We start from the raw sequence: 27,034 nt of genomic DNA on the forward strand, positions 1-27,034 counted from the left end.
GGAAATCATGTTCATAAATGTCATCGAGGTCCAATGTGATTTCAGCATTTTTAGGAACAACATTTTTAGGTATGATATTACAGGAGGTTGGGTCAAGAAATGGAAACACATCTTCAAAGAACTTCACTCGGGAAACAAAAAATTTTTGGGAATCAAGATCAAACAAGTACCACCCCTTTTTACCAAAAGGATAACCCACAAAGATGCACTTCCTACTTTTACTAGCAAATTTATCTCCCTTTTTTGTTGGTTTTGGCCAAAATAAAGACAACCAAAGGTACGAATGACATTGTAGGAGGGTGGAGTGCCAAATAACATTTCGTAGGGCGTTTTGTTTTGTAGAAGAGGTGAGGGAGTACGGTTAATGAGATGAACTGCAGCCAAGACACACTCTCCCCAAAAATAAATAGGTAGGTGTGCCTGAAACCGCAAAGGCTCATCCCACATTTAAGATGTGTTTGTGTTTCCGTTCAACTCGGCCATTTTGTTGGGGTGTTCCAACACAAGAGGTTTGGAAAATAATCCCATTAGCAACAAAGTAGTCATGCAAACAATTAAATTTCGTGTCGTTGTCACTTTGAACAATTTTAACTGTTTGTGAAAATTGACGATCAACCATGGCCACAAAACGCATAAACATGTGAAACACCTCAGTTTTATCAATAAGCAAATAAATCCAAATAGCACGAGAGTAGTCATCCACAATAGTCAAAAAATATCTAGCACCAAAAGAAAAAGGATGCCTATAGGCACCCCACAAGTCACAATGTATTTTCTCAAAAATACGAGAAGCTCTATTGTCACTTAAATTAAATTTGTCTCTAGGGTGTTTAGCACGAAAGCAAATTTCACATGCTTTATTGAAACTGCCCTTACAATTATTAACTGGCGGAAGCAATTTGCCTACTCTGTGTGATGGATGGCCCATCCGTTTGTGCCATAACTCCAAAGCTGATGAATCATGAGACACCGAAAGATGTTGAACCACTGGCGACCTTTCAAATAAAATAGTCCATCTCGTCTAACACTCGTTCCAATCAGCTCCCTCGATTGGCCCTGTATAGTACACATAGAGGAGTCAAATTGGACAGTACATTGCATATCAGTAATTAATTGCGAAACTAAAATTAAATTACAACGTAAATTGGGGACAAAGAGCACATGCTTAAGGATTATTTTGTCAGAAAAACGAACTGATCCTTCCTTAGTAGCCATAATAGACTGTCCATTAGGAAGGCCAACGGGACAATCGGAGATATAATGAATATCAAATAGCCATGAGTCAATACAGGTTACGAGTCTAGAAGCTCCTGTGTCAACTATCCAGGAAGAAAAATCAAGCTTACCATTTAGTCGATTATCGGAAATGGTAGTATTACCAATAAGACCCGCAAGAGCTTTCCATTGTGCCGCGGTAAACACCGAAGAGGAGTCCTCGGAGGCGTCAGTTCCTGCACCACGACCAGCAGCATTGGTGGCGTTGACTTGAGGCTTGGGTGGTTGACCCCGAGCTTTCCCTTGAAAAGAATCGCGACCATTACTAGACTTAGAACGAGTAGCCCACCATTCCGGGTAGCCTTTGAGTTCAAAACAAGAGGAGATGTCATGCCCCCTCTTCTTGCAATGTGTGCAAAAGAGATGGGATTTATCAGTTTTATCTTCAATGGCAGAAGATGCGTCCTGCCTTCGTCTCGAACGTGTCTTGACTGCGAACTCGACGACGTCAGGTGGCTGTTCTTCGTGGAGTGTGTTAGGACGAAGACGTTCTTCTTGAACAATCAATTGGTAGGCACGATCAAGGGAGGGCAGCGAATCTTGAGAAAGAATGTTGCTGCGTGCCTGACTGTAATATGCGGAATTAAGACCCATCAAGAATTGATGAAGTCGTGATGCATCTCGGCGTTGTTCGTGTAAGATTTCGGCAGTACAATTGGAACAACAGGAACAATTAATTAAAGGTTCATGAATATTCAATTCTTCCCATAGAGCAGAAAGTTTACCAAAATAAGAGGCGACTGTCATGTTCTTCGATTGTTCGCATTTAGCAATGGAGCGTTTGAGTTGCTGGATTCTCGGGTCGTTAACTACAGCAAATCGGGTTTTCAAGGTGTCCCAAAGGCGCTTGGCGTCTTTGTATTTAGAGAGAGTTCCCTTAATTTCGGGATCAATAGTATTCAGAATCCATGAGATAATCATAGCTTGGATTGTGTTCCAATCCGATTGAGTACAAGGGGAGACAGGTCCGGTAATCGTACCGTCCAGAAAACCGAATTTCCGGCGATCCTTGAGTACTAATTGAATGCCGCTTGCCCATTCGTCATAGTTATCGCCTTTGAGACGAGTAGGGGTAATATAATCGCCCGGACGATCTTGAGGTCCGAGAAAATAATGGGACGTAGGATCGATTTTGGGTGGCGGTAGAGGTGGAGTGGCGTCTCCAGCCATGTTGTGGTGGTTAATCAAATTCTGGTCACTGATACCATGTAGAAAGTTTATGGCCAAAAGCCCCTTCGTATTACTGTCATTACTCCAAATATATAGTATACAAAGATATCTCAATATGAAAAGATTGAGATAATTACCAAAAGATATGGAATACCTATGATCATGCCTATAATTAAGCAAATCCTATAATATGGAGAATATTTAACACTAGAATATTCAATACTCTTAAACAATTTCAGAGGGAAGAATTTTGTGATAATTTTTATTTAGGGAGATGAATAGTGACATTTTTGTAATTTCATTCAAAAGTGCCGAGCTGACGTGGGAAATCATATGTTCCACCCCATTTTTTAGTTTGGTGTTGGTGCCAACCCTTTGCTGAGCACTTCCTCGTTGCAACTCTATACTGACTCGCTGGATCTTGCTTCGTCAACTCATTCCGAGTTCTTAGCGACTCGGTTCCGTTTCTCCGCTATCAACTTCTTCTTCCTTTCCTCTTTCAAATTAGGGTTTTCTTCCAACTTTCGATCGCCGCTTTCTACTCGTCTTCAACAATCACTGGTTTGGTAAATCACAGTGATCTCTAAATTTTCGTCCATTTTTCATTGAAATCATGCTATTTTACATGCTAAATTCTCACAATTTATCTTCAATTATTGATTAATTGTTTCATGCAATATTTGATGCTAACTCGTACCTTTTGTTTTGCAGATTTATATCATTCGAGTGTTTTCTGAGTAAATTTGGGGGTTTTCTGATAAGCATGGTAGATTATTTTTAACTTTTGAGTTTTTACATTACGATGATGGTTGAAGATGATTAAATTTTATGCGTTTAAGGTTATTTGTTCAGAATTACCTCCTTGGAGCTTTCAAGCCTGCTTGTCATATATCGATTACATTTGCTGACGAAAAGAATCGGAAAAAGGTAGACTATCTGCTGTTTACAGTGCTTGTTTGGGAGGAATTATTGTATGCCTGTAGTTGATTGAAGGAGGTGTAGACGCATTTTTTTTGGTATAATTTTATTAGCTATGGTATTGAAGGAAATGTCCAAAAGATTTAAATGCTCATTGGTTTCAAATTACAATGGACTATATTAAAATGACCTAGAGGGTGTTATGTATGATTGGTGGCTTGTGAGCGTTTGATTTTTTGATGATTTTGTGTTATTGTTTGTTACTTGGTTATAATTTATAGTTCTGCTGTGAATTTTTTTTGATTTTTATGTTTATGCTTGAATTAGGTCCCAATCAAGAAAGAAAATGGTCAAACTGTCATGGTCCCACTTTTTCAAAGTCAGCAGAATATTGTTGGACAGGTATGTTGTTCGACCTTAACATTCTAGTGTTGTGGAAGAAGTTCATGACATTCAACCGTACACTTTATGATTTAATCTTTTTTGGTCATTGTAGATCTCTGTAGAGCCCGTTCAAGGGAAGAAAATCGAGCACAATGGCATAAAAGTGGAACTTCTTGGCCAAATAGGTATACTTTCATTTTGATTCGTGATATTTAGTACTGTTTCTTGCATGCTATTCAATTCATTCATCTTCAATACGCTTGAAGTTCTTTGTATTGTTAGTTTATGTTAGTGATTATCATATTGAAGTATTTGGGAACATACATTGATGTGTGTTGGTTTCTGGTTGTGGTTTGTGTGTTTGCATACTTAACTTTTGGTATGCCTTTTTCACGATATTGATGAATTGCTTGTTTGACGTTTGCTTGTGATGTGTTTTCCCAAATCTATAAGTGTTCATGTGAAAAATAGTACAAATTAAAGAAAGGGGTACCTTGGGGTTGTTGTGGATGTACGGTGGTAGGGTGGAAATCATGTAATTCTTTCAAGATAACACCAAGAACTTAGAGGTGGGTGGTGCCTCCGATGCCCAAATTAGTACCCATTTATCACTAAAATGATGTAGTGTTTAGAGAGAGAAAGTGTTATATATCATTTGGGAAGCACATATCAATTAGCCTTAGCTTACTCCCTAGAGAGTATATATAGTGAGGCATACGTTGAATCCTAGTGGGCCTTTTCTAATGGATCTAGCCCATAAAATATAGAGCTTATATATTATGTATAAACAATTACCCCCCAACCTAAGAGCTATACTAGATGGGGCACCATGTGCTCCACTCTGTGTGTTTTGCGAGTCTTGCTCTAGAATCTAATCTTGGCTATCATTTTCTACTGGAATTCAGTTTGGATTGGATGTCAATGCAAATTAATGGCTTGTGTCTCAACATAGTTCATATGTTGCAAACTGAGAATACATTTAACCAACTATTTACATATACAAGGCTAGCGCCAAATTCAGAATGAGTCTGGGTTCTATCCACATGTGAAAATTTCAAATTTATTTTGTCCAAATGTCATCTAAGCCATACCTATACAAGTCCCCAATCCATATGCTTTAAGGATCATGTTAAAAGGATGTGAACTCTAGAAATGCAATCAATGCCATATGCTGATGCTATCCGACAATTCGTATAACTGTGATGAAAAGCAATACAATGAGCTATATTTATACAATATTATGAATTTACTTAGCTCAATCCGTTGGGTGTTATTCGTAAGGTATATGAGCAAGGTGATAAGTGTCAGTCACTTGCTATTAAAGTACTTTTCTATTAAGTACTTACCAATTAGCCTCTCTAACTGGGTAATCTTCCAATTGGGTACATTAACTTGCTACCAAAAATTTGATTCCCGTAAACTGGAGTCTGTAAATTTGCTCCTATAATCTAGGACGCCTTGTCTAGGCATTTCATATATTGACAATTCTACTCAAATAGTTATAGAAAATGTTGGTGATCCCACTTTTTGGAAGGATATCGTAACCGGAAGATCGTAACTGGAATGGGACACCATAACTGGTGCTTGAGCTTTGATTCTCAGATTTGGAGCCTGTGTCTCGTATCTAATTGGCACCCTTTTGTTTTTTACTTTTTGTTCGTTGTTTTGGAGTACACACTCGAAAATGGTGGGGAATAATACCACTTGTATTTTCAAAGTTTCTTGGCCAATTTTTCTCGTGAGGAGAGGATAAAAATAGTTAGATTTCTCAATCATCATTAAAGATGGTCAATAAGTTTTTTAGTTAGATTTGAATTTTCAAGAAGAATCCTTCCCTTGAGGATATGAAAATGGCTAATTTTTTAACTTATCATTTGAAGATTGTGATGAAAGAGAAGATGTGAAAATTTTGATGTACTTCAATGTAAGGTTTTGAGCTTAGAGGTCATTAGTGGCTGATCTAGAGTTTATAGTAAGTGGGGTCGAAAATGTGAAAGTCAAAGTCGTAATCAAATACTTCTTCCATTCCATTATACTTGTTACATTTTTCTTATTTAATCATTTCAAATTACTCTTGCTATCTTACTATTTTTGATAAAAATAACAATGTGTTAGTCTAATTTGTGCTACTTTTGTCCTACCCCGTACCTCATTAACTTTCACACCCTTCTCTTTAGGGGTTACCATGGTCTTTTTAACGCAAAGATACCTATTTATTAATTTTTGTCCAAAATCCTAATGTAGAACCAAAAAGGAACGGAGGAAGTTATAAATTCAAAGTTCAAATTTAAAGTTAAAGTCAAAATTATAATCAAAGTTGATCTGGTTTTATATACACACTCGCAAACATCTCATCGTCTATGAGGGTTGCATATATAATTGTGGTACCCTATCCTACTCAGACTTGCCAATTTTGCCGCCTCACTGGTGTGCGGTTCGACCAGTATGGATACTAGTGCTGGATAGATGTTCGATATGTCGGACCGAACATGGGTATAGAATTTGAAAGCTAGAGGGAATATATTTGAATTGAACATAGGGTTTTCTCTTAAATTACAAACCTAGATGTTATTGTTGAAGCTACTAACATACTTGAAGTAAACGACGTCACAGAAGGAGCTCTGATGAGAAAGCTTTTGCTATTTGTGAACAAGAGGAGAAAACAAAACAATAAAGACTAGTTTTTTCAAAAATTTGGTATATCTGAAAGTCTTCTTTTTCTATAACATTAAGCGCCTTAGCTGTCCCTAACTATGATTCTTTACTTATTCTTTTTTATTTGGATAATTCTTTTTTACAGTTTTGTTTACTTTTTTCCTAATTGAGAAATTATATTATTTGTTTTCTCGAATTCTTGTTTCAATATCCAATACTAGGATGGTGTCCCCATATCCTAAATATTTTAAAATGACGTAACGGATACTACTCGTACCCGAGTCCTGTAACATAGGTGGTACCCTAATAGTATTATTTGCATCTCAACATTGTACCTCTTCAGTAGGTCTTTAAGATGAGTAATTTAATGAAAAATAATTATTAAGAGTATTTTGAATATGTTTTGACATCCACTAACATAATATTATTACTAATACTATAAAAAATTGAATCAAATATAAAGCACTAAACTAATAAACTAAAAAAATACTTCTATTATGAACCTCTACTTAAAAAAAACTTGCATTTTAAAACTAAGAATATTAACTAAGTTATTGAAAACCTTTAGCAATCAGGACTTCAAAGTTTTGTTTTAACTTTCCGGGTATTGTCAGTATACACTAGTGATCAAAAGAGTTATGTGTCTGTTTAAGAGTCACTACACAATCGTTTTACTTTTACCGTCCCTTGCCATCTCATAAAAGCAAATAAGCATGCAAATATCGTTTAGTTCACTCCATTACCAAATGAAACCCCAAAGGCCAAAATAGAATATGAGCACAGTGGGCGGCTATGTGACATATCCCAGTTATTCGGCTACCATATTGTTAACCCTAAATTCCTCAACCTCTAGCTAGTTTAATTTTATAAGTTTTATTTCTCATTTATTTAAGATTTTAAAAGGCTCAATAATTGAAGATCTTAAGGTATGCATAATTCTATTTTATTTTGATTCAAAGGTAGGCTAGAAAAGCGCTATAAGAATGAGAATTAATCCTTTCTTGTGCCTTTTGAGAAAAAGGGTAAAAAGGGACTACCCATGATTCTCCATAACTCTATTCTTATTGATATACATAAGTGCAATTTCCCCTCAATTTACATATTTTTTAAAATATTTTTTTCTTTTTTTTTTTATTAAAAATATTATGTAATTTGAATTCAATTGCTTATTTTCTTACCATTTTAGGGTATAATGTAAAATACAATTTAATGTATATGCTATTTCTTTTTATTTTCCTATAACTTCGGAGTAACATGTAAGTCAAAATTATTTGTGCAATTGAATATAGTGAATTTTTTTAGTTCCAAGTGGGGTCATTTGACCCCATTCCGTAAAATCTCTTTCCACCTTTTGTGGTCATGAAGCTATAGGTAACTCACTATTAACACGATAACCCTTATCCAAGCCGCGCCAAAATATTCCTGTAAAAAAATAGGACACTATTGAAGGGATACGCTTGGGGTGGTTGTGGTGGATATTCGGTGGTAGGTCGTAAATCGTGGAATTTCTGCAAGATGACACCATGAACCCAGGGTGGTCCCTGGATGCCTTTAACACTCAAGTTAGTACTCAAATATCAGTAAAATGGTGTATAGAGAGAGAAGTTGTGATATTTCTCTAAGAAAGAGGCACATATCAGTTAACTTTAGCTTATCCCAAAGAGGGTGTATAGATAGTGAGTCATTTGTTTGACCCTAGTGGGCCTTTTTAATGTATCTAGCCCTTAAATATAGGGCTTATATATTTAGTACAAACATTATGTGTTCTTTGGATTTTGTAACATTTATATTTTTTTCCTTTGCAGAGATGTATTTTGACAGGGGGAACTTTTACGACTTTACCTCTCTAGGTTAGTGATTTATGTTCTTCTATACTATCACAACTTTGTGCAACTTCATTGTATATTTGACTTGATATCTAGAGTTTTCATATTATTATGTTGGTTTTCAGAACCTATGCCAATTTTCTTTGTCTTATATTTAAATGTGCTCCTGTCATTGTATAAAGTCAAGCAAAATATGTTGCGAAATATGTTTTAGTCATATTTACATTTGATCCCTTGTTATCTAATCAAATTACTTTTTGGAGATGAATAATTATGAGCTAAATGGTAAAAAATATTTCCAAGTCCAAAACTTTTAAAATTATCCCCAACATATCAAGTTTCAAGTGTTGATACAGCATAGATACAATAGGGAATTGTCTAATGTGAACTTCAAATGCTTATATTCGACTCTAGCCTGTTCTGATGTGTACTTTCATACTAGAGAACTTGGAAATCACTTATTTTATGTTTGAGCGTGCTGTATTGACATATTGTTATTCCATAGTCATAGTAGGTGTGGAGTGGTGTGTATATTCTAATTTTCTAGCTTCAGCCTCTTTTAACTCTAGGTTCCTATGTTGAATTTAAATCTGAAACTAGTATTAAGAAGCACATATTTGGTCAATCCACAGAGCAAAATAAGTATGCATCATGTCATATCACCCAACTTGCAAAGGTTCTCAAATCTATCGAGTTTATGTTGGTCATGTTACCCGTATCGTATATTCTTGTGATATCTCCTAATATTGGTGATTTGGAGGTATAAAAAGTAATAACTACATCACCTTCCTTACCACATCTTCATTGTAACCGTTAATGCAATCATGACCAAAACCCCATTTTTTGCACTATGGGCCAAACTTCAAATCTTGCAGATAGCAAATTAGCTTTGTTAGAACAAGATATTTGTGATCAAACTTATGTTTACAAATGTGTGACAAATATGGACCAAATAGAGGCGAAAGTTTGATGTATGGTTTTGGTTTTCCTGAAAATCCAAACTACTCCAAACCAAATTTATTTAGATTCTAAATTTTTTCAGTCTAAATCTGAGTCATATATAGTCCAAATCCAAACTGAACCGAGCTATATTCTTTTGAAAATAAAGAAGCCAAACCACAAAATGAGTTAGAAAACGACCTACTAATTGAATAATTGATCCAAAAAATCAAAAAGTTAAATTAGCAACATTCAATGCAAATATTCAGTCATCATTTACAACTTATAACTAACTAAAGTTTATGGCTTTTAGCAATTCAGGCTGAATTATATATGCTTTAGTTCGGAAAAATTATAAGCAAACTCAAAATAGCATTTCAATTACAGTAATCCAGGTTGAACAATAAGATGCTTAGTTTACAAGGGATGAGGCACTTAATCCATTAAATAAATGAGTGAAAGACCCTATATAAGTACCCTAGATAAAACCCATAAGAAAATGAGAAATAAAGCAGAGAAGAAGAATAATGGAGAAGAGGAGAGGAGAAGAGAAAACATAGTGCCCGCATTAAATGGGCTTGTTTGAAGGTCAATAGTCACGAACAAAAGGCGCCTCAAGGCTCCTGAGGCACTCATATTAGGTTCCATAAAGTGCTCACCTTAAGGAATCGCCTCGCCCACTTTGCACCTAGCCCTTTGATCACCCAAGGCACTCGCTTTAGGTGAGCTTTTTGAAACTACGATTATTACATTTCAATGACTACTTTATAAATTACAACTAATCAGGTTGAACAATTCAGCAACTCTGGTTTAATAGAAGCTTCAACGCAATCTGCAAAAAGCAAAGATATTCAAAGTTACACAAAACATCATCAATTATTAAAAATTCAAGTTGAGGTGCATCATATTTCATTCATTTCACAGTTCACTGTTTTTTAAAAATTAAAGGCTTTACAATAATGGAATATCACACCACAGTCTGATTCTTAGGAACGAGCTCAAGGTGTTAAATTGGAGTTTGAAAGGACCGAAAACTATTTGATTATCATTATTGACTGCTTGGTGAAATATCGTGTTGGATAGTAGTCCACATTGAACAAACAATAAATAATTTGAAATTGAGATTTAATTATATTTATTTCACAAACAATAAATAATTAAAAAGACATTTATTTCACAATTGCATTATTGATTGTCAACTTTTAAGCATTATCCACATCAAATTTTACCACTTTAGCTCATTACATCAAAATTAAACTATATGTTCTCATCTAAATTAATCAATAAATATGAGATTGTCACGATGTACAAGAAGGATTAGTTTTTCCTACTTGCATGTAGGAGATTCTTTAGCCTTACCCCTAATAAAAAAGCACAAAAAAAAAAGATCTAAGTGTAGAAGAAAAGTATCAAAAACCGCAACAATACATTTCTAATTACAGAAGTATTTGATAAGCAAAACAAAAACAACAAAAAAGGGAAAAAAGTGAAGAGCATTGTGATGTAGACTAAAGCTTGAAATATTTAGAGAAATAAAAAAAAGTGAGATAGTAGTAATGAGTTGATCATTATGAATAAGAAAAAATTCAAAATAAGCAAGAATTGCTTGCCCAAGAATTGATTCATGAATCTTGAAGAGAAAAGAGAAGAGTGAAGAACTCAGAGAGTTGATGACAATCTTGAACTTTTAAGAGAGAAAGTGAACTTTAATTTTTGAATTTTGAAGTGTAGAAACTGAAATGGTTGTTGCCTGCTTCTAGGGTTTATGAATCATTAATTATCAAAGTCTTAGTCCACTCAAAGAATTTTTAAATGCGCTAAGTTTGTAGTACCGTCGACGCTAACATGTAGGGCTAGAAGAAATGGCGCCATTTTGATCTTTTATGCCCAATTAAGAAAATGGGCTCAAGGCTACTAACAAAATTGGATTTAGAATTTTGGTGTTTTGGTTTTGAGTTGGCTAAAATATCTTGTTTTTTATTTTTCAATCCTAATTCCAATAATAATGTCATAAAAATCCAAAACATATTTCTTATTTAATTTGGATGAATCAACTAGCATTTTATTCGAAAAGCTTTAACCTTTATGGATTATTATGAAAGGTAAGATCAGTGGCGGAACCAACTGGGTATCCGAGTAGGCACTGGACAACACTTGATTTAGCAGAGTTGGTCTGGCTTTTACCTTGTCAACCTTTAAGTCTCAGGATCAAATACTCGCATCCCCATTTCCCTTTAAATTTTTAATATCATCAAACCTCTCTTTGGCTTCTCGATTTTAACGGTAGTCTTAACCCATCTCAATAACCTGCTACTGTTGCCTCTTGATTGAGGAGTTGGTCTAGCTTTGACTATGATTAGTATTTTAATTTCCATCAAATTTTTTGGCATTCATCAAAATGTTTCCAGGATGCTTTAGGAATTTGATTTCTGCTTTCGCATATCTTTTCTTCAATTTTTCTAGGTTTTGATGAATATGGCATTTAAAGTAGTTGAATTTTGGGGGTTTCAAAATTTGGGTTCTAAATATGATGAGTTAGAGTTTTGTGGGAGAACCACACTTGAAACCACTTAAATCACTATGCTTTTCCGGGTTAATTGCGGTATTAAGTTTTAAGTTTGCAACATCATAGTATTGTGGTATTAGCTTCTAATTTGGTTAGTGGGTTTTTTTTTGGGATTAGAGAATTAGTAATAATATCTCCTTTATCAAGAGAAAGTGGAGTATTTATCAAATTTAATGAATCATCAACAGTTGGCAATTGCATTGCAATAGTAACTTGAGATCTAGTGGGGTTAACAGATGAAATTGGGTTAAATTAGAAGAAGCGAAAGAGGAAGGTGAAGGGCTAGAAAGATATTGTAGAATATATTTTTATTTATGAACATCACTTGTTTTATTTCTGGATCCGCCCCCAGGGTAAGATGTTAGGCCTAGGGAACATATTTATTGGAGATATTTATCTTTTGAATATGGTGCATCTTGATTGAATTGTTGTGGTTTTTAAGACGAGCATGTTGAAACATAGTAGATGTGTAGAGTATGCACATCATGAGTGCAACAACGACAAATAGTGAGGTTCATGAAACTAAAGGAAGCCAAATATAGCAGTCCTCATTGGATTTCATGCTAAATTCACATGATTTATGCTACTTAACCCAAATGCCATCATAAAGTCACCTATACTCTAACTCATAGATACTTAAAACCTTAAATAAAAAGGAAAAATGACCATGGATACATTGCATGATTACACAATTTCAACAATGCCTTTTAAATCATAGAAATAATACATAATACATATCCCTTCTTCAAGAGAATACACTTTACTAGCTCAATATTAGTATCCTTGAATCATAAGTGCACTTATCTTTTACTTAGGATGGGTTCTATCTCAATGAGACAAGTTTGAAAAAAGGAAGAAACAAAACAACATATTAGAGTACTACAGCACCAATTAGTAAAGATTTGAGTTCAATGCAAGAATGCAATTACTAAAACCGACACATAAAGGTTTAAAACCAAGCCAATGCTTTTGTACACAAATTGCCTTTTCAATTCATAAAAGGATATGCTAGGAATTAAATGACTCACAGTAATAATGGAGTTGTAGGATTGATTTAGAGGGGAATGTATTACTAATATTAAGCAAAATACTCAGCAATACAATGGAAGCTTTACTTTCGAGAGGAAGGTGCTCTCCTAATAATAACTTGTTAATTAATCACTGGATACCTTTCACTTTCCCCCATCCTCTATTAATAGCAAAATTCATAACAAACTAACTTAAGTATACCTTCAACAAGGCAGCCAGGATAACAAACTCATAACAACTTTTCTCTAGATTTACTTTATTACCCTCTACCCCAAAACTGAATTTAACATCCTTCCAGCTCAACGATCTTCTGGCAACTTCAGCCTTCTTCTGGCAACTTCGTTTTGGGCCTTCTAGCATAAGTGAAGCGAATATCAGTTTTGGGCTGGTTCCTTGCAATACCCCCCACCCAAAGTTTCACCTTGTCCTCAAGGTGGAAACTAGGGAATCTGAGATTGACTTCCTCAAAATATTCCCAAGTAGCTTCAAAGTCCGGCAAGTCCTTCTAGTGAATCAATACTTCCATGTTGGCCTGAGAATTGCGCACCCCAAGCACTGTCCAAGGTTCCACCTCTAACACCAAATCAACAGACAATTGTGCAGGAAGACTGGTAGGTTTATGCCCTGCCCCTGAAGCCCTCTTGAGCTGAGAAATATGAAAAACGGGGTGAATTCTTGACCCTGGGGGAAGATGCAATTTATAGGCAACTTTGCCAATCCGCTGTATCACAGGATAAGGTCCATAGAAACGAGGGGAAAGCTTCTCATTGGAACGCTTCACCAAGGACTGCTGCCGATATGGTTGTAGCTTCAAGTAAACCAGATCCCCTTCCTCAAAATTTCCCTCACGTCTCCCCTTATTCTCATGGTGTTGCATGTATACTTGGGCTTGTACCAAGTGAAACTTCAAATCATCCAAAATTGCGTCGCGTTCTTGCAATTGTGTTTCCACTGAAGACACAGCTGTGCAGTATTCAGCCTAGGGTAACCAACGAGCCCAGGTGTGTGGTTTACCATACACAAAGCATCTCAAATAAGATTCCACTCCCTTATTGACAACCTCAGTTTGGCCATCTGTTTGGGGGTGGTAAGCCGTGCTACGCATGAGTTGAGTTCCTTGTAGTGTGAACAACTCCGACCAAAAAGTGCTCAGAAAATCCTTGTCCCGATTGGATACAATGGAGCTTGGTACTCCATGTAACTTCACTACCTCAGATATGAATTTTTGCGCCACACCTTGAGCAGTAAAGGGATGTTTGAGTGGAATGAAGTGCCCATACTTGGTTAGTCTGTCCACTACCATGAATATAGTATCCCACCGTAAAGACTTTGGTAATTTCTCAATAATGTCCACAGATATGTCCTCCCAAACCCTCTATGGAATTGGTAACGGTTGGAGGAGTCCCAACGGAGACAAGGTGGACAACTTGTTTTGTTGACAAACGTGACAGTGCTGCACGTACTTTGTCACATCTTTTCTCATCCCAAACCAAAACCATTCCTCAGCCAAATGCTGGTAAGTCTTGAGGTCACCAGCGTGCCCACCCACCAAAGAGTCATGGTACTCTTTGAGCAACTTAGAGGTTAGCTCACAATGTTTTGGGATCACTATCCTCCTCTTATATTTCAAAACACCATTCTCCAGAGAAAACCACTTTGGTGTCCTTTCTCCCTTTTGGATTTGAGACACTAATCGTTGCAACGCAGCATCCTTTGCTATGAAAGCCTGTACACAATCCCATCGTAATCCACACGAAACTACCAAGGTACTACATGTAAACTCAGGGCTTTGTTGGCGTGATAGAGCATCTGCCACTTTGTTTGTAGGGCCCGGCTTGTAGTGAATGTCAAATGTATACCCCAGTAGCTTACTAACCCTATTTTTGGTATGCTTGACCCACCGCTCTCTGTTCCAAGAGGAACTTAAGGCTCCATTGATCTGTGCGTACAACGAAGTGACGCCCCATCAAATAGTGCGTCCATTTTTCCACTGTAAAAACAATGGCCATCAGCCCTTTTTTGTATATGGGTTTACCCCTATTTTTAATGCCTAGAATCTTGCTATAGTATGCAATTGGATGCTCAACTTGTAGTAAGACAACCCTTAAACCATGCCTTGAAGTATCTGTTTCAACCACAAAGGAAAAAGAAAAATCAGGTGCTGCCAAGATAGGAACGTTTACCACAGCCGTTTTCAGAGTATTAAAGGCTGAAGTGGCGGCATCAGTTCACCCGAAATTCTCTTTGCGTAGTTGATCAGTCAAGGGAAGAGTAATCTGAGCATATCCCCTGATAAACTTGTGATAGTATCCTGTTAAGCCAAGGAATCCCCTGAGCTGAAATAACATGACCAAGATAGGCCACCCTTTCCTTCCCCACTTCACATTTTTTAAAATTGGCAAAGAGCTGGTGGTCTGATAGAACCTGCAGAACTTTGTGTAAATGCCCCTTGTGTGTCTCACTGCAAGGACTATATACCAGAATATCATCGAAGAACACTAATACGAATTTAAGCAGGAAAGGCTTGAATACTTCGTTTATAAGGGACTGAAATGTAGCCGGAGCGTTGGTTAGCCCAAAGGGCATTACCAGGAACTCGTAATGACCCTCATGGGTACGGAAGGCTGTCTTATGAATATCCTCAGACTTCACTCGAATCTGGTGGTAACCAGATTTTAAATCTAGTTTGGTGAAAATTGCCGATCCACCCAATTCATCGAGTAGTTCATCAATGACGGGTATTGGAAATTTATCCAGGACTGTTTCTTTGTTTATGGCCCTGTAATCTACGATAAAACCGGGCTAGAGTAAGCACTGGTTAATGGTTGAATCACCCCTGCTCTGAGCATATCCGCAACCAACTTCTCAATCTCATCCTTCTGAGTTTGCGGGTATCTATAGGGTCTGACGCTGACTGGATTAGCCCCACTACGCAGTACTATGGCGTGTTCAATACGTCGTTGTGGAGGTAATCCCTCAGGGAGTTGAAACACGTGCTGAAATTCTTGTACCAACGATATGAAATCTTTAGGGATGGTTGGCTCAGCTTCCCCTTCTCCCTCCAACTGATTCAATTCCAGTAGGTATCCCTGCCCTTCCTTCTGCAAGGTTTTGATCATGGCTTTAAGAGAAATTCCCGTTCAACCCAAATGACGGTCACCCTTCAAAGTGACCGTTGTACCATCTAACTGAAATTTCAATGTCTGTGTTTTCCAGTTGGTTGTGATGTTGCCCAATTTCTCCAACCATTGAATGCCTAGGATTACATCCGAGCTGCCCAGAGGAAGAATCAGAAAATCTTCGACGATCGTGACCCCTTGGAGGTCTAGCACGACACCTTTACACACCCCTTCCCCTTGTATCGTCTCACCAGTGCCCAAGGTTACCCCGAAACTTCTGGATTCGGTTGGATTAAGACCAAGCTTCTGGGCCGCGACCTTGGAGACGAAATTATGGGTTGCTCCTAGGTCAATCATCACCACCACGGAATTCTCATTCATTATACCGGCCAGGCGCATCGTTTTTGGACTAGTTAGTTCCATTACGGAGCTCAGGGAGACTTCTAGGGTCAGGTTTGGGTTCGGGTGGGTTGTGTTGGTTTCGCCCGGACTTATCTCCGCCACAGAAAACTCACCCACTTCCGTCACATCCTCCTCCTCCTCCGTGAGTAAGACTCTCAACCCGCGGCGCTGACATCGGTGATTAATCGACCACTTCTCATCACAACGGAAACATAACCCTAGCTCCCTCTTCTGCTGAAGTTCCTTCTCGGAGAGCCGCCTTATCTTACCGGAATTTTTGTAGTTGTTAACGGTGTTTCGATTCGTGAAAGGTTGGTGGGTGGTGGGGTTGTGGATCTGTTTTGTGTTTGAAGGGGATTGTTTTGGGTTGCTGAATTTGGATAAGAACTTGGGTTTGGGTAAGGGGTACGCCACGTGGGCAAGTTAGAAGCCTGTTTGGGCCTTGGGCCTATTCTCCATTTTTCCTCAATTAGCATGGACAGCTCCATAGCTTGGTCCAAAGTAACCGAGTCTAAGATGCGAACCTCAATCCGGATCTCCTCCTTCAATCCCTTAATATATCGCCCCTTCGCAATTTCTTCTGGGACACCTATCGGGGCTAAAAGCTCAATGAAGCGACGTTGGTATTCCGTCTCCGTTCCGATCTGTTCATGAGCGAGCCACTGCTCGTGCAACGTGCCGGTGGTGGAAGTTCTGAAATGTCGGAGAAGTAATTTCTTCAGCGCATCCCACGAAAGCACCGAGTGGCGACATTGATACCATAGCAAGGCATCTCCTTCCAGCGTAACAATGGCTGCCTCCAATTGATCCTCTTCCCCCAACCGATAAAAATGAAAAAACCGCTCAGCTCTGAGAATACAACCATCCGGGTTTGTACCGTCAAACAGAGGTAGGTCGAGTTTTCGTAATTTCCAATTCGATTGCCCCCCTTGGTAGCCACCTTCTCCATTTCTCAGCTGAGGCTGAGATGAAAATGGGTTATCCCATGTAGAGGGAGAACCGTTCGTCAATGTAGAACGAAAGTCTGACTGGATTTTCTCCTGGCCAGCAGCCAGCTGGGAATTGAGGTCAGTTTTGAACGCTGCTAATGCCGTGGTTATCTCCTGAGCCACGCGCGCCGGCAGTCCAGCCACCTTCTGTTCCAACAAGTCAAGCCGTAGTCCGTGATTTAAACGGGCCATCTATTTCTCCGGTTTGGAACATTACTGCTCTGATTCCAATTTGCTAGGAATTAAATGACTCACAGTAATAATGGAGTTGTAGGATTAATTTAGAGGGGAATGTATTACTAATATTAAGCAAAATACTCAGCAATAGAATGGAAGCCTTCTTTTGAGAGGAAGGTGCTCTCCCAATAACAACTTGTTTATTAATCACCGGATACCTTTCCCTTTCCCCCATCCTCTATTAATAGCAAAATTCATAAGAAACTAACTTAAGTATACCTTCAACAAGGCAGCCAGGATAACAAACTCATAACAACTTTTCTCTAGATTTACTTTATTACCCTCGACCCCAAAACTGAATTTAACAACCTTCCAGCTTAGCGATCTTCTGGCAACTTCGTTTTGGGCCTTCTAGCATAAGTGAAGCGAATATCAGTTTTGGGCTGGTTCCTTGCAGGATATAATCTTAGTTACATGGAACATGGAACGTAGCCATGTTCCACGATCTGGGAACATTCGCCTCCAATCACCACCAAACGCGACCCAATTCGCTCAAGGTGACGTTCCGGTGTAGAAGACCTTTTTAAATTTCACCTTCATTTACAAATTTAAGAAAAAAGCAAGGAGGACAAACGAGATTAAACCTAGAAAACTAAAGAACATTCAACTTAAAAACAATATTTAAAGCAAAAAACCATTTTAATTTAATTTTGTTTCAAATATACTTTTTATACATAATGTATCTTGTACCCAATCGTTCCTGAGTCAATCTAGGTTGCGTTCTTTGTTTTCGTTCCCGTTCCAGTTTCAAACCGACTGTCATTCTAGGTAACAATTGATATAATATCATTATTCATACATATAATTTTGGGAGTTAAGTCCTCTACTAGGAAAGTAAAAATACTCCCCTCTCTATATGTGAATATTTACTTACCCATAACGGTGAGTTGTGTGCTCACACCTAACCACGATTTCATTTGATACTTGTGAATACCCTATACTTATCGCCCAAAACGATTCCTAAAGTGTTTTGTATATATGTTTGATTTAAGTAGTTAGGTTCAAGAACCATTTAATTTAAGAAAATTTAATTGTTTTTCCGCCTTTACTGATAGTATAAATTCCACCTTTTGATTTATATATATATCACCTCTATATCATTTGTTCATTTAAAGTACTTTCTAGTTGTTTTTTGTTGCCTTTTAAAACTTGTATAGGTACTCCCAATCTTCTTATTAATAAAGCGGAAAATAGTTTAGATGATTAAATGATATAAAGGTGGAATATTTATATATTAGATTAAAGGTGGGCATTTAAAATTAATTTTTCCTTTTATTTATTACAACAATGAATTTACAATGTAAAATTGAGTTTAAGGATTCAATTCATCTATACCAAGATTACTGGTCCAAGTTGGCACCAAGGTTTTAGGGGTTCAATTAACATTTCATGATCAAAAGCATACATTTATTCGGCTTGATTTTAGTAATAGGAATAAGGATGTGTAAAACTTCTAGACTTTATTAAGTATACTGAATTTGAAATTTTCAAAATCATAAATTCATCTTAAATTGTAATTTTCCCATGGCAAAAAATAGTATGGAAGTACAAGCATGATGCAAAAATACGGTTACGATCATGGTCACTATAACGGTTGTAGTAACAATTGTGGAGTTGATTTGCGATGGTATCGACCTATATTTTTGTCACGGTTGTCATGGCGTATATCCAATCATGACTTACGATACTTGCAACTGTATTTTGCACTATGAGTGCATGTAAAAGATATTTTCCAAATAGTCCAATTACGTCAAAATACCAAACTTTTAGCCTTCACTTGAAATGATCCATAAAACTGTAGAAATAATTTTGTAGTTTTATGTGTAATGTAAACATGATTTTCATATTAAAACTTGTTAAAGGACTCACAAGACCAGAAGATTAAAGATGGAGAAGCAAAGAGTTTTTCGAAGGGAAAAAGAAGTTAATGAGAATAGAGTTAATAAAAAGTCTAGGGAAACAGTGGAAAGCGACTCAATGACAACGGAAATTTCGGGAATAACCAGCAAGGTTGTTTACAAATATACGATCGAGGGCATATAAAAAGGAGTTTTGGCACAACTTACAAGTGCAGGAAGAACCACTTAAATTGATGTCATGTGATGAATGCCCTCTCTATTATCAATGCAATCGACCTAAACATGTCGCAAAGGTCTGTTGGAGCAGTGGAAAGAGGCCTAAAGGATGTAGTCAAATCTTTGGAGAGATTAGATTGCGAAAGGACAAGGGTGGAATTTGAATCAACCTAGACAAAAAGGGAGAAGTCTCGGGCAGTCCCAGTTATAGTCTACTAGGAAAGGGGAAATGTTTGCATTCACGGAAGCAAAAATGGTTTTAATTGAATGGGCGAAAAAAGAAGTTAAGGTGGTTGGTGCATACAAATTTCTAGCACTTTTGTTAAGAAACTAAAATATAAATTGCTTGAAACAACAATTAACACCAATGTAGAGATGCATAATGGCACCACAATTGATTGTAGAAAGATATTTCAAAGTGCTCAATTTAAAATGGCTTGCCAAATAATGTCCACTTCTTAATTATGTGAAGTTAGGGATGTTGTTTGCTACCAAGGATCAATTATAAATAATGTCTTAGTCTAAGTGTCTTTTTCATGCTTAGTACTACTGTTTGCTTATAGGTTTACCTTAATTATCCTTCTTTAAAATGCGGAATTGTGAGGTAGAATTTTGAGGAAGTTGTGAAAGTTCTTTGGTTGTTGGGAAGATTAGGAGAAATCATCATGTAACTATGAGCTTCTCTGGAAGTAGCTTTTACTGTGTAGCTGCAGAATATAATTTTTGACCAACTATGCTTGGGAGAAGATATTTGAAAATTGCTGTTGTTTGTTCCAAGAAGATGGATTACTATTTCTTCTGGTATGTTATTCGTTGAATGATCTTGGCTAGGAGATTCCTCTCTATTATCTTTTTGACTTTGTTACCCCTCATTTATGACAGGCTGCCATGTTTTAAATTTTTGATAAAGAGGTCGTATTTCTGGGAATCTCCATCAAGGGGAGCACAAAGACTAGACTGGGATTTTTACCTTCTTGCAGATCTGTCTTGTTTGTTCCTGAATACCACATCCTAGAGATGGCAGTTGGTACTTGGTAGTTTGTCAGTTGTTTCCTCTTGGAATGTCTTCTAAACACGTGTGCTATGTGGACCATTCTTTTGCTGCCTTAAATTATAGTTCAGAAATCAGATGTCTATATGATGTCTTTTATTCTGGAATTTGCTTTAGAATTCAGATCAAGTCACTACTAGCATAAATTGCTGATGGAGGCTTTTATCAAGACATTGGAAGTAATTTTTACATTGCGAGCTTGCTACTTATTTGTAACATTAATCTTTGAATGAGTAGAGGTAGTTTGGCAGTCTGAACTCTGATATCCTCAGCTTCTTTTTTGTTCTTTTCTAAGTTTTGGACATTGCGCTTGGAAGGCCTTAGGGCTGTAAATTGTTTCTTATTTAGCTTTTTCTGCTATTATAGGCGCTAATGTTGGATTTTCTTTGATAAGTATTCAGTTTAACGTATTGTATTAAAAACCCACCAAGTGGGGATGGGGTCTTACATATGCACGAGGGTGAAGGACAAAATTATCGAGCTTCCTGCATGGGTGTGTGCTGGGATGATTAATGCAGGGATATAGGTTTTATGTTCATGTTGTCATTATAATTATACATGTTTTAGAACATCTATGAATGTTGAATGCATCTTATTCATTACATCCTTTTTTTTATCAGACTACGATTTGTGAATATAGTTGGCTTGCTGACTCATTCATTATTTGTGTTTGCAGTTCGTGAATTAGATGTTCCCGGTGAAATATACGAAAGAAAAATATATCCTTTTGAATTTTCCACTGTTGAAATGCCGTATGAAACATATAATGGGGTGAATGTGAGACTTAGGTATGTTATATTTTGGAATATCTTTTTTTGAAGGTGGATGTTGAGAACTTTCAGATGCAATAATTGGGGTGTATCTCATCTTGCTTTACCTTACTATTAAGTTGATGCTACCAAGGAGTCTTGGATCCATTAGCAGTTAGAGGAAGCCTTATATAATTCTAAAACTTTCCTTGGCTGGTATTTAAAATCTTATATTGATTCTTTGTTAAGTGAAATTATACTAATCATGGAAGAACTTTGTTTTGGATTTTTGGTGCATGCCTATGCTTTTATAATGTAATTTGGTTACGTGCTTGTCTCTCATTTATTTCTTTGTAATCCTTTTCTTGGTAATCCTTAATAAATTGGCTCTTACCAGAGAATTGTCTAAACTTTTTGGTGCCTCACATGAAAATGCCTTGATCCTTTATGCTATTTAAAATTATGTAACAACTAAGACTTGGCCTTCATTTTCTATGCTGTGCAAACTAATTGATATTGTTCATTCTCTGTTGTTTCAACCAGTGGTACTCTTTATCATGATTTTTCTATGAATTGTCAAATGATCAACCTGCAACTTAATGGCCAATCTCACCTTCTGACCTCTGTTCGGTTTAGTAAAAAATTACAGTGTATTCAAAAAATCTTTTGCTTGGATTTTATTTTATTTTTTATTCCCTTTTGTTTCATTATTACTCATGTGATTGCAAGCTATAACTCATAATTCTATTTATATGCAGCGTTCATATTGCATATATTCTGAACAAATGAAAGGCTGTCTTTTGTCTTGCCTTTCTGTCTTTAACTTGAGAGGCTGGGATAGGATGCTGTCAACGTTTTGTGGCTTTTTATCTTATAAGAGTATATATAAAGACAATTTTGCTAATCAAAGTGAGAGGTGTGAGAGCATTGCCATGTCTTGTATTGTTCAGTGCTTGTTTGGCATCTTGTGTGTGTGCCACAAAGTGTCATTGGCTTACTGCTCTTAAATATCTGTGAGGTTGTTTGTTGGTTCTTTAGAGGAAAATTCAAAATATAGTTTATAGTTGCTGCTTAACAAATCATGATTAATGCTTTGAGTATTCACCCCCTCCCCCTAATAGGAATTGTTTGCCATTTGCTTGAGCGAGCTTGATAAAAATACTCTGATTTGTTTCTCAGATATGTCCTCAAAGTAACTATCAGTCGAGGTTATGCTGGAAGTATAATGGAGTACCATGACTTTGTGGTAATGCTCTGTCCTTTTCATACTTATCCTTCGTTTGCATGTCTAATTCTGCTATTAGTATATTTTGTTTTGTAAGAACTTCCTATATGTTATACCTTCTTTTCACTTCCAGTTATCCCCACACCGCTATGCTATAAATAAAAGGAGAATAAATTACACCACATTCTTTTGTATTCTCATACAAAAGGTGCATACTAAATGTGTTTTAGTCAAGCCAAATGCACATTTTATCTTTATGAAATTCAAGTGTCCATTTATCCAGTTGATTATGTGTCATTTTTACAGATGGTGGAATGGTTGAATGTTTTGCTACAAGTCGTTTTATTTATTGTTATTTTGTGTATGTGAACTCGTTTGTTAGCTCCTAGAATATTTAATAGGATTTTGTAAAGGAACTCGTTTGTTAGCTTCATGAAATTAATTTTCCTACTATTCCTAGAGATTTACAATAACAACCTTTCCAAAATCTTGATCCCAAAAGATTGGGACAATGCCCAAGATATATCGAGCCGAGGGACTCTGTGGCCGCATCCTCCTTTATGGGTATGGGTTACCGTCTTCCTTCCCTTTCCAGACCCTGGTCATGGTTCCAATGATCGGGATACACTAGGTACGATGATAATGATGATGATTTTCGTTGACTATTTTTCAGGTCGAGAATTTGGATCATAGAAGTTTTTGCTTCTTTTCTTTATTTATTCATTGTCATTAAATCTTTGCATAACCGATATTTTTGTTGTCTAATTATGACTTTGTTGTCTAGTATTTGGATCATAGAAGTTCCCACTTCTTCATTTTTAGTTGCAATTTGGATAATAAATATGTCTGACATGAATCAGGTTCGCAACTATTCTCCACTACCATCGATCAACAATAGCATCAAGGTCAGTTCGATATTATGTTTTCTTCATGCAGATATGTCTGGCGTGCATTACATATTGAACCTGAAACTTATTTCTCATTCTTTTACTTCAAGGAAATTTTTTTTTCTATTTCCTTTAGAATTGCTCCTACGTTTGCAATCATGATAGCAGTTAACAGTCTATACAGGACTCATTCCTTACTCGAGACTCATAAAATTAGTTTTTTCATATGTTCTTAATACAACTTCCTGCTTATGATTTTGTTGCAAGTTGCGGCAATGTTTAGTAATATTACTGTTTTCTAGATGGAAGTTGGAATTGAAGATTGTCTACATATTGAGTTTGAATACAATAAAAGCAAGTAAGTTGAAAAATTCCTTTTCATTTGTTATGTGTCTGTTGAGTGTTTGAGTCTGGATGGTGGTTTAGAGAAAATAGCCATTTTTGCTTGATGATAGTGTTATGTTATGCAAATCAGTGATGTAGATGAAGGAACTAATGTACCGTATAATTGGTCAATATTCTTGTCTGGTTGAGGTTGTTTAAGCCTGTGTCTGAGATTTGTAACTAATTTGATTGTACCATGAGAGCATACTGCAAGGACGGTGTCATTCAGTGGTTCATTTCATACATTATCTTGTGCACGCCGTCACGTATTTTGCCTGCTTTCAGGTACCATTTGAAGGATGTAATCATAGGCAAGATATATTTTCTTCTTGTCCGAATCAAGCTAAAAAACATGGATCTTGAGATCAGGCGTCGAGAGTCTACTGGTTCTGGTGCAAATACACATGTTGAGACAGAGACTCTCGCCAAATTTGAGTTGATGGATGGGGCTCCAGTCAGAGGTATCCAAGAAGCTAATAGCTATTATCTTCCTCTTTCGGATACATATTCTTTTCACTCATGTTTTTGCCTGATATCCTTTTTCTGGCATTGTGTTGACTTAAGTTATTTGATAACCAAAAGAATGATATGAAAAAGAAAATATATCCATTTCAAAAACTTTGCAATAACCTCCATGTCCAAACTGTATAGTTACTCCTAGTCTAGTTAACAATGAGTCAGTGTTTTTGATGAGGAAGTGTTACTACTAAAAACTGAGAACTCTTATGCATACAACTCTTGCTCATCTGAATTGCAAATTGCTTCCTCTCTGAGATTTTCTATACTGGCTTATTGATGTCAAAAAATTTTGAAAAATTAAACTCCACACATCAGCATAAAATGTGCATAGTTTGTCTTACATACTGATATGCGCATTACCGCAAAATCTTATCAGGAATACTGATATGTACATTATATTTTCATTATCATCTCCATCATTAATACCAACCAAATAAGACATTTTAGCTTTTCTACTATGGATGTATTTTCAAACATAATTGTCTTTTTTTGACATTTCTTATGTTATTCCATCACCCCAATGCTATAATTAAGTGGATCCCACGTAGGGGAATTTGAGGGGTCGTATATATGTGACAATACTATTAGTGATGACAAGTGGTTGTTTCCAATTGACCAATCATCTGCACCTTCACATAATATTATTAAGTGCTCATAATTGTACGAGCCATTTTAATATAGTCCATTATTATAATTCGAAACCAAAAAACTATATATATTTCTTATGCTCACCACATGGAATACCTTTTTTGGGATCTTACATGCTTGCCTCTGGCCCTTTGATGTGACTTTATGCAAATGTCCCTCCCGTAAAATAATGGTCTTAAAAGATAAACAATCAGTCCTCTTCCATCTGTGCAATTAATATGATACACCACCTAATGTTTTTGAGATTCAATAGTATCTTTTACTACTATTACTGTATTCTTTGGTTAATATTCACTTTCTTATTGCCTCTACAGGTGAATCAATTCCTATTAGACTCTTCCTAAGTCCGTATGAGTTGACTCCTACACATCGCAACATCAACAACAAATTTAGCGTCAAATACTATGTCAATCTTGTTCTTGTTGATGAAGAAGATCGTCGGTATTTCAAGCAACAGGAAATTACATTATACCGCCTTGCAGAGAATTCTAGTTAGCTATCCTTTTAAAGTTCTACCATTGGTGATCTACTGATTCTTAATAGGGAGTGAAACATCTGTTTTAAATATCTGGCACTGCTTTGAGTTTACTCTTTCTTTCTGGAAAGGGTTTGGTCTTGCTGTATCTTCAACTCTTCGCGATATATTCTTTTTCTTTTTTATTTTTTGGACCGGTTTTTCTCTGTTCTTCATATTTGATGTGTTTCATCTACATTAAGTGTGTTACATCATATGCTGTCTTGAAATTGTCTCCAAACTTATTTGCATTTCTGAACCTATTTTGAATGCCGCCCCATTTTGGTTTTCCAATCGCAACTTCTATACTTTTTTAGCTATTGGTTGAGATTGGCTCAAGATTTTTGTAAAAACACTAGCTACGTGGAGCTCGTAATGAGAATGTTCTTAACCTTTTTGATTTCTTCTCATTATTATGTATATTACGGAGGAGACATGTGGGGAAAATTTTACTTACGGTTCTCGTTACGGTTCAATCTTTAATTTAAATTGAATCCCAATGGCAATAGATTATATTTTATTATTATATGGGAACATTTAGAAATTGTTCACTCAACATTTTTTTTTTTTTCCTTCAAAATATGGATTTTTTAACAACTTTGATGCAAGAATTATAAGCAAATTAGTTATGAATCAAATGATGCATTCATACTTTATAATATATATTGTACTTTACATTTGGATTATGTTTATTACTCCAATTGAATAAGAAAACAGCTAGTCTTTTGAGAGATCGTCTTTTTTAGAGGCGTACCTTAAGTCCAGCCCATTAAAGATTAATGTCTATTTACATTATCCTTAATGTTTACTTATCGTATTTTTAATATCTAATTTTAACATTTTAAATGTCTACTTATATTATTCTTAATGCCTATTTACAATGTTTTACAAAATATATAATGAGCCAGCCTAATTAAAAATGGTCTCTTAAAGAAACCGTCTCTCACAAGAATTTGTGATAAGAAAGTAATCCTGTTAAGTCAATTGGTTCACCTCGAATAGATAGTGGGTAATTTTTCAATGTTTGCAAGACAAATCATGTGAGCACTGCCCCTACATCTCTTCCTTCCTTGATTTGGGGAAATTTCCTTGTAGTTTAATCAATTAAAAAATTATTACTTTCAACTAAATACGATTGAATGTGGATTTTTAATTGTATAAGCTCCATAAATAAAGGTGTGTCTTAGTACCTATGTTTACAATTATATTTATTTAAACTTTACTTTGTAACATCAATGAAAAAATAAATTTTCATGGCATGCTTGAATTGAGTGTAAATATTTAAGGGGTAAAAAAAAGTCAAAATAAGAAAATGAAGTTGATAAATGAGAAAATAGTAAAATTTGATTGTTGTAGAGGTGGAAGAATGATTACAAAGAGATGAAAATGAAAGGAGCTCTCAATTTAATAGGGTAAATATTTATCCTAGGGGAGGTTGGAAGAATGTATTACCTCCATAATAGGAGAAATTAT

The 27,034-nt window shown here is 36.2% G+C and overlaps 1 protein-coding gene across 2 annotated transcripts; it reads left to right on the plus strand.

Annotated features, from left to right (window-relative positions):
* Nucleotides 1–2,770: 2,770 nt before the first annotated feature.
* Nucleotides 2,771–25,855, plus strand: LOC130820191 (vacuolar protein sorting-associated protein 26A). 2 transcript variants are annotated; one of them, XM_057685463.1, is made up of 12 exons: nucleotides 2,771–3,011; nucleotides 3,157–3,211; nucleotides 3,285–3,372; nucleotides 3,691–3,765; nucleotides 3,860–3,932; nucleotides 8,208–8,252; nucleotides 21,312–21,423; nucleotides 22,564–22,630; nucleotides 23,470–23,514; nucleotides 23,799–23,854; nucleotides 24,166–24,341; nucleotides 25,362–25,855. In XM_057685463.1, exons 4-12 carry the CDS (start codon nucleotides 3,724–3,726, stop codon nucleotides 25,541–25,543), a joined length of 798 nt encoding a protein of 265 aa, XP_057541446.1. In that variant the 5' UTR covers nucleotides 2,771–3,011; nucleotides 3,157–3,211; nucleotides 3,285–3,372; nucleotides 3,691–3,723; the 3' UTR covers nucleotides 25,544–25,855. The 2 variants fall into 2 exon arrangements, with proteins under 2 accessions (XP_057541446.1, XP_057541445.1); XM_057685462.1 differs by having other exon boundaries at nucleotides 2,772–3,011; nucleotides 3,298–3,372.
* Nucleotides 25,856–27,034: the final 1,179 nt, after the last annotated feature.

The sequence above is a fragment of the Amaranthus tricolor genome, chromosome 8 (genome assembly GCF_026212465.1).
Source record: "Amaranthus tricolor cultivar Red isolate AtriRed21 chromosome 8, ASM2621246v1, whole genome shotgun sequence".
NCBI lineage: Eukaryota > Viridiplantae > Streptophyta > Magnoliopsida > Caryophyllales > Amaranthaceae > Amaranthus > Amaranthus tricolor.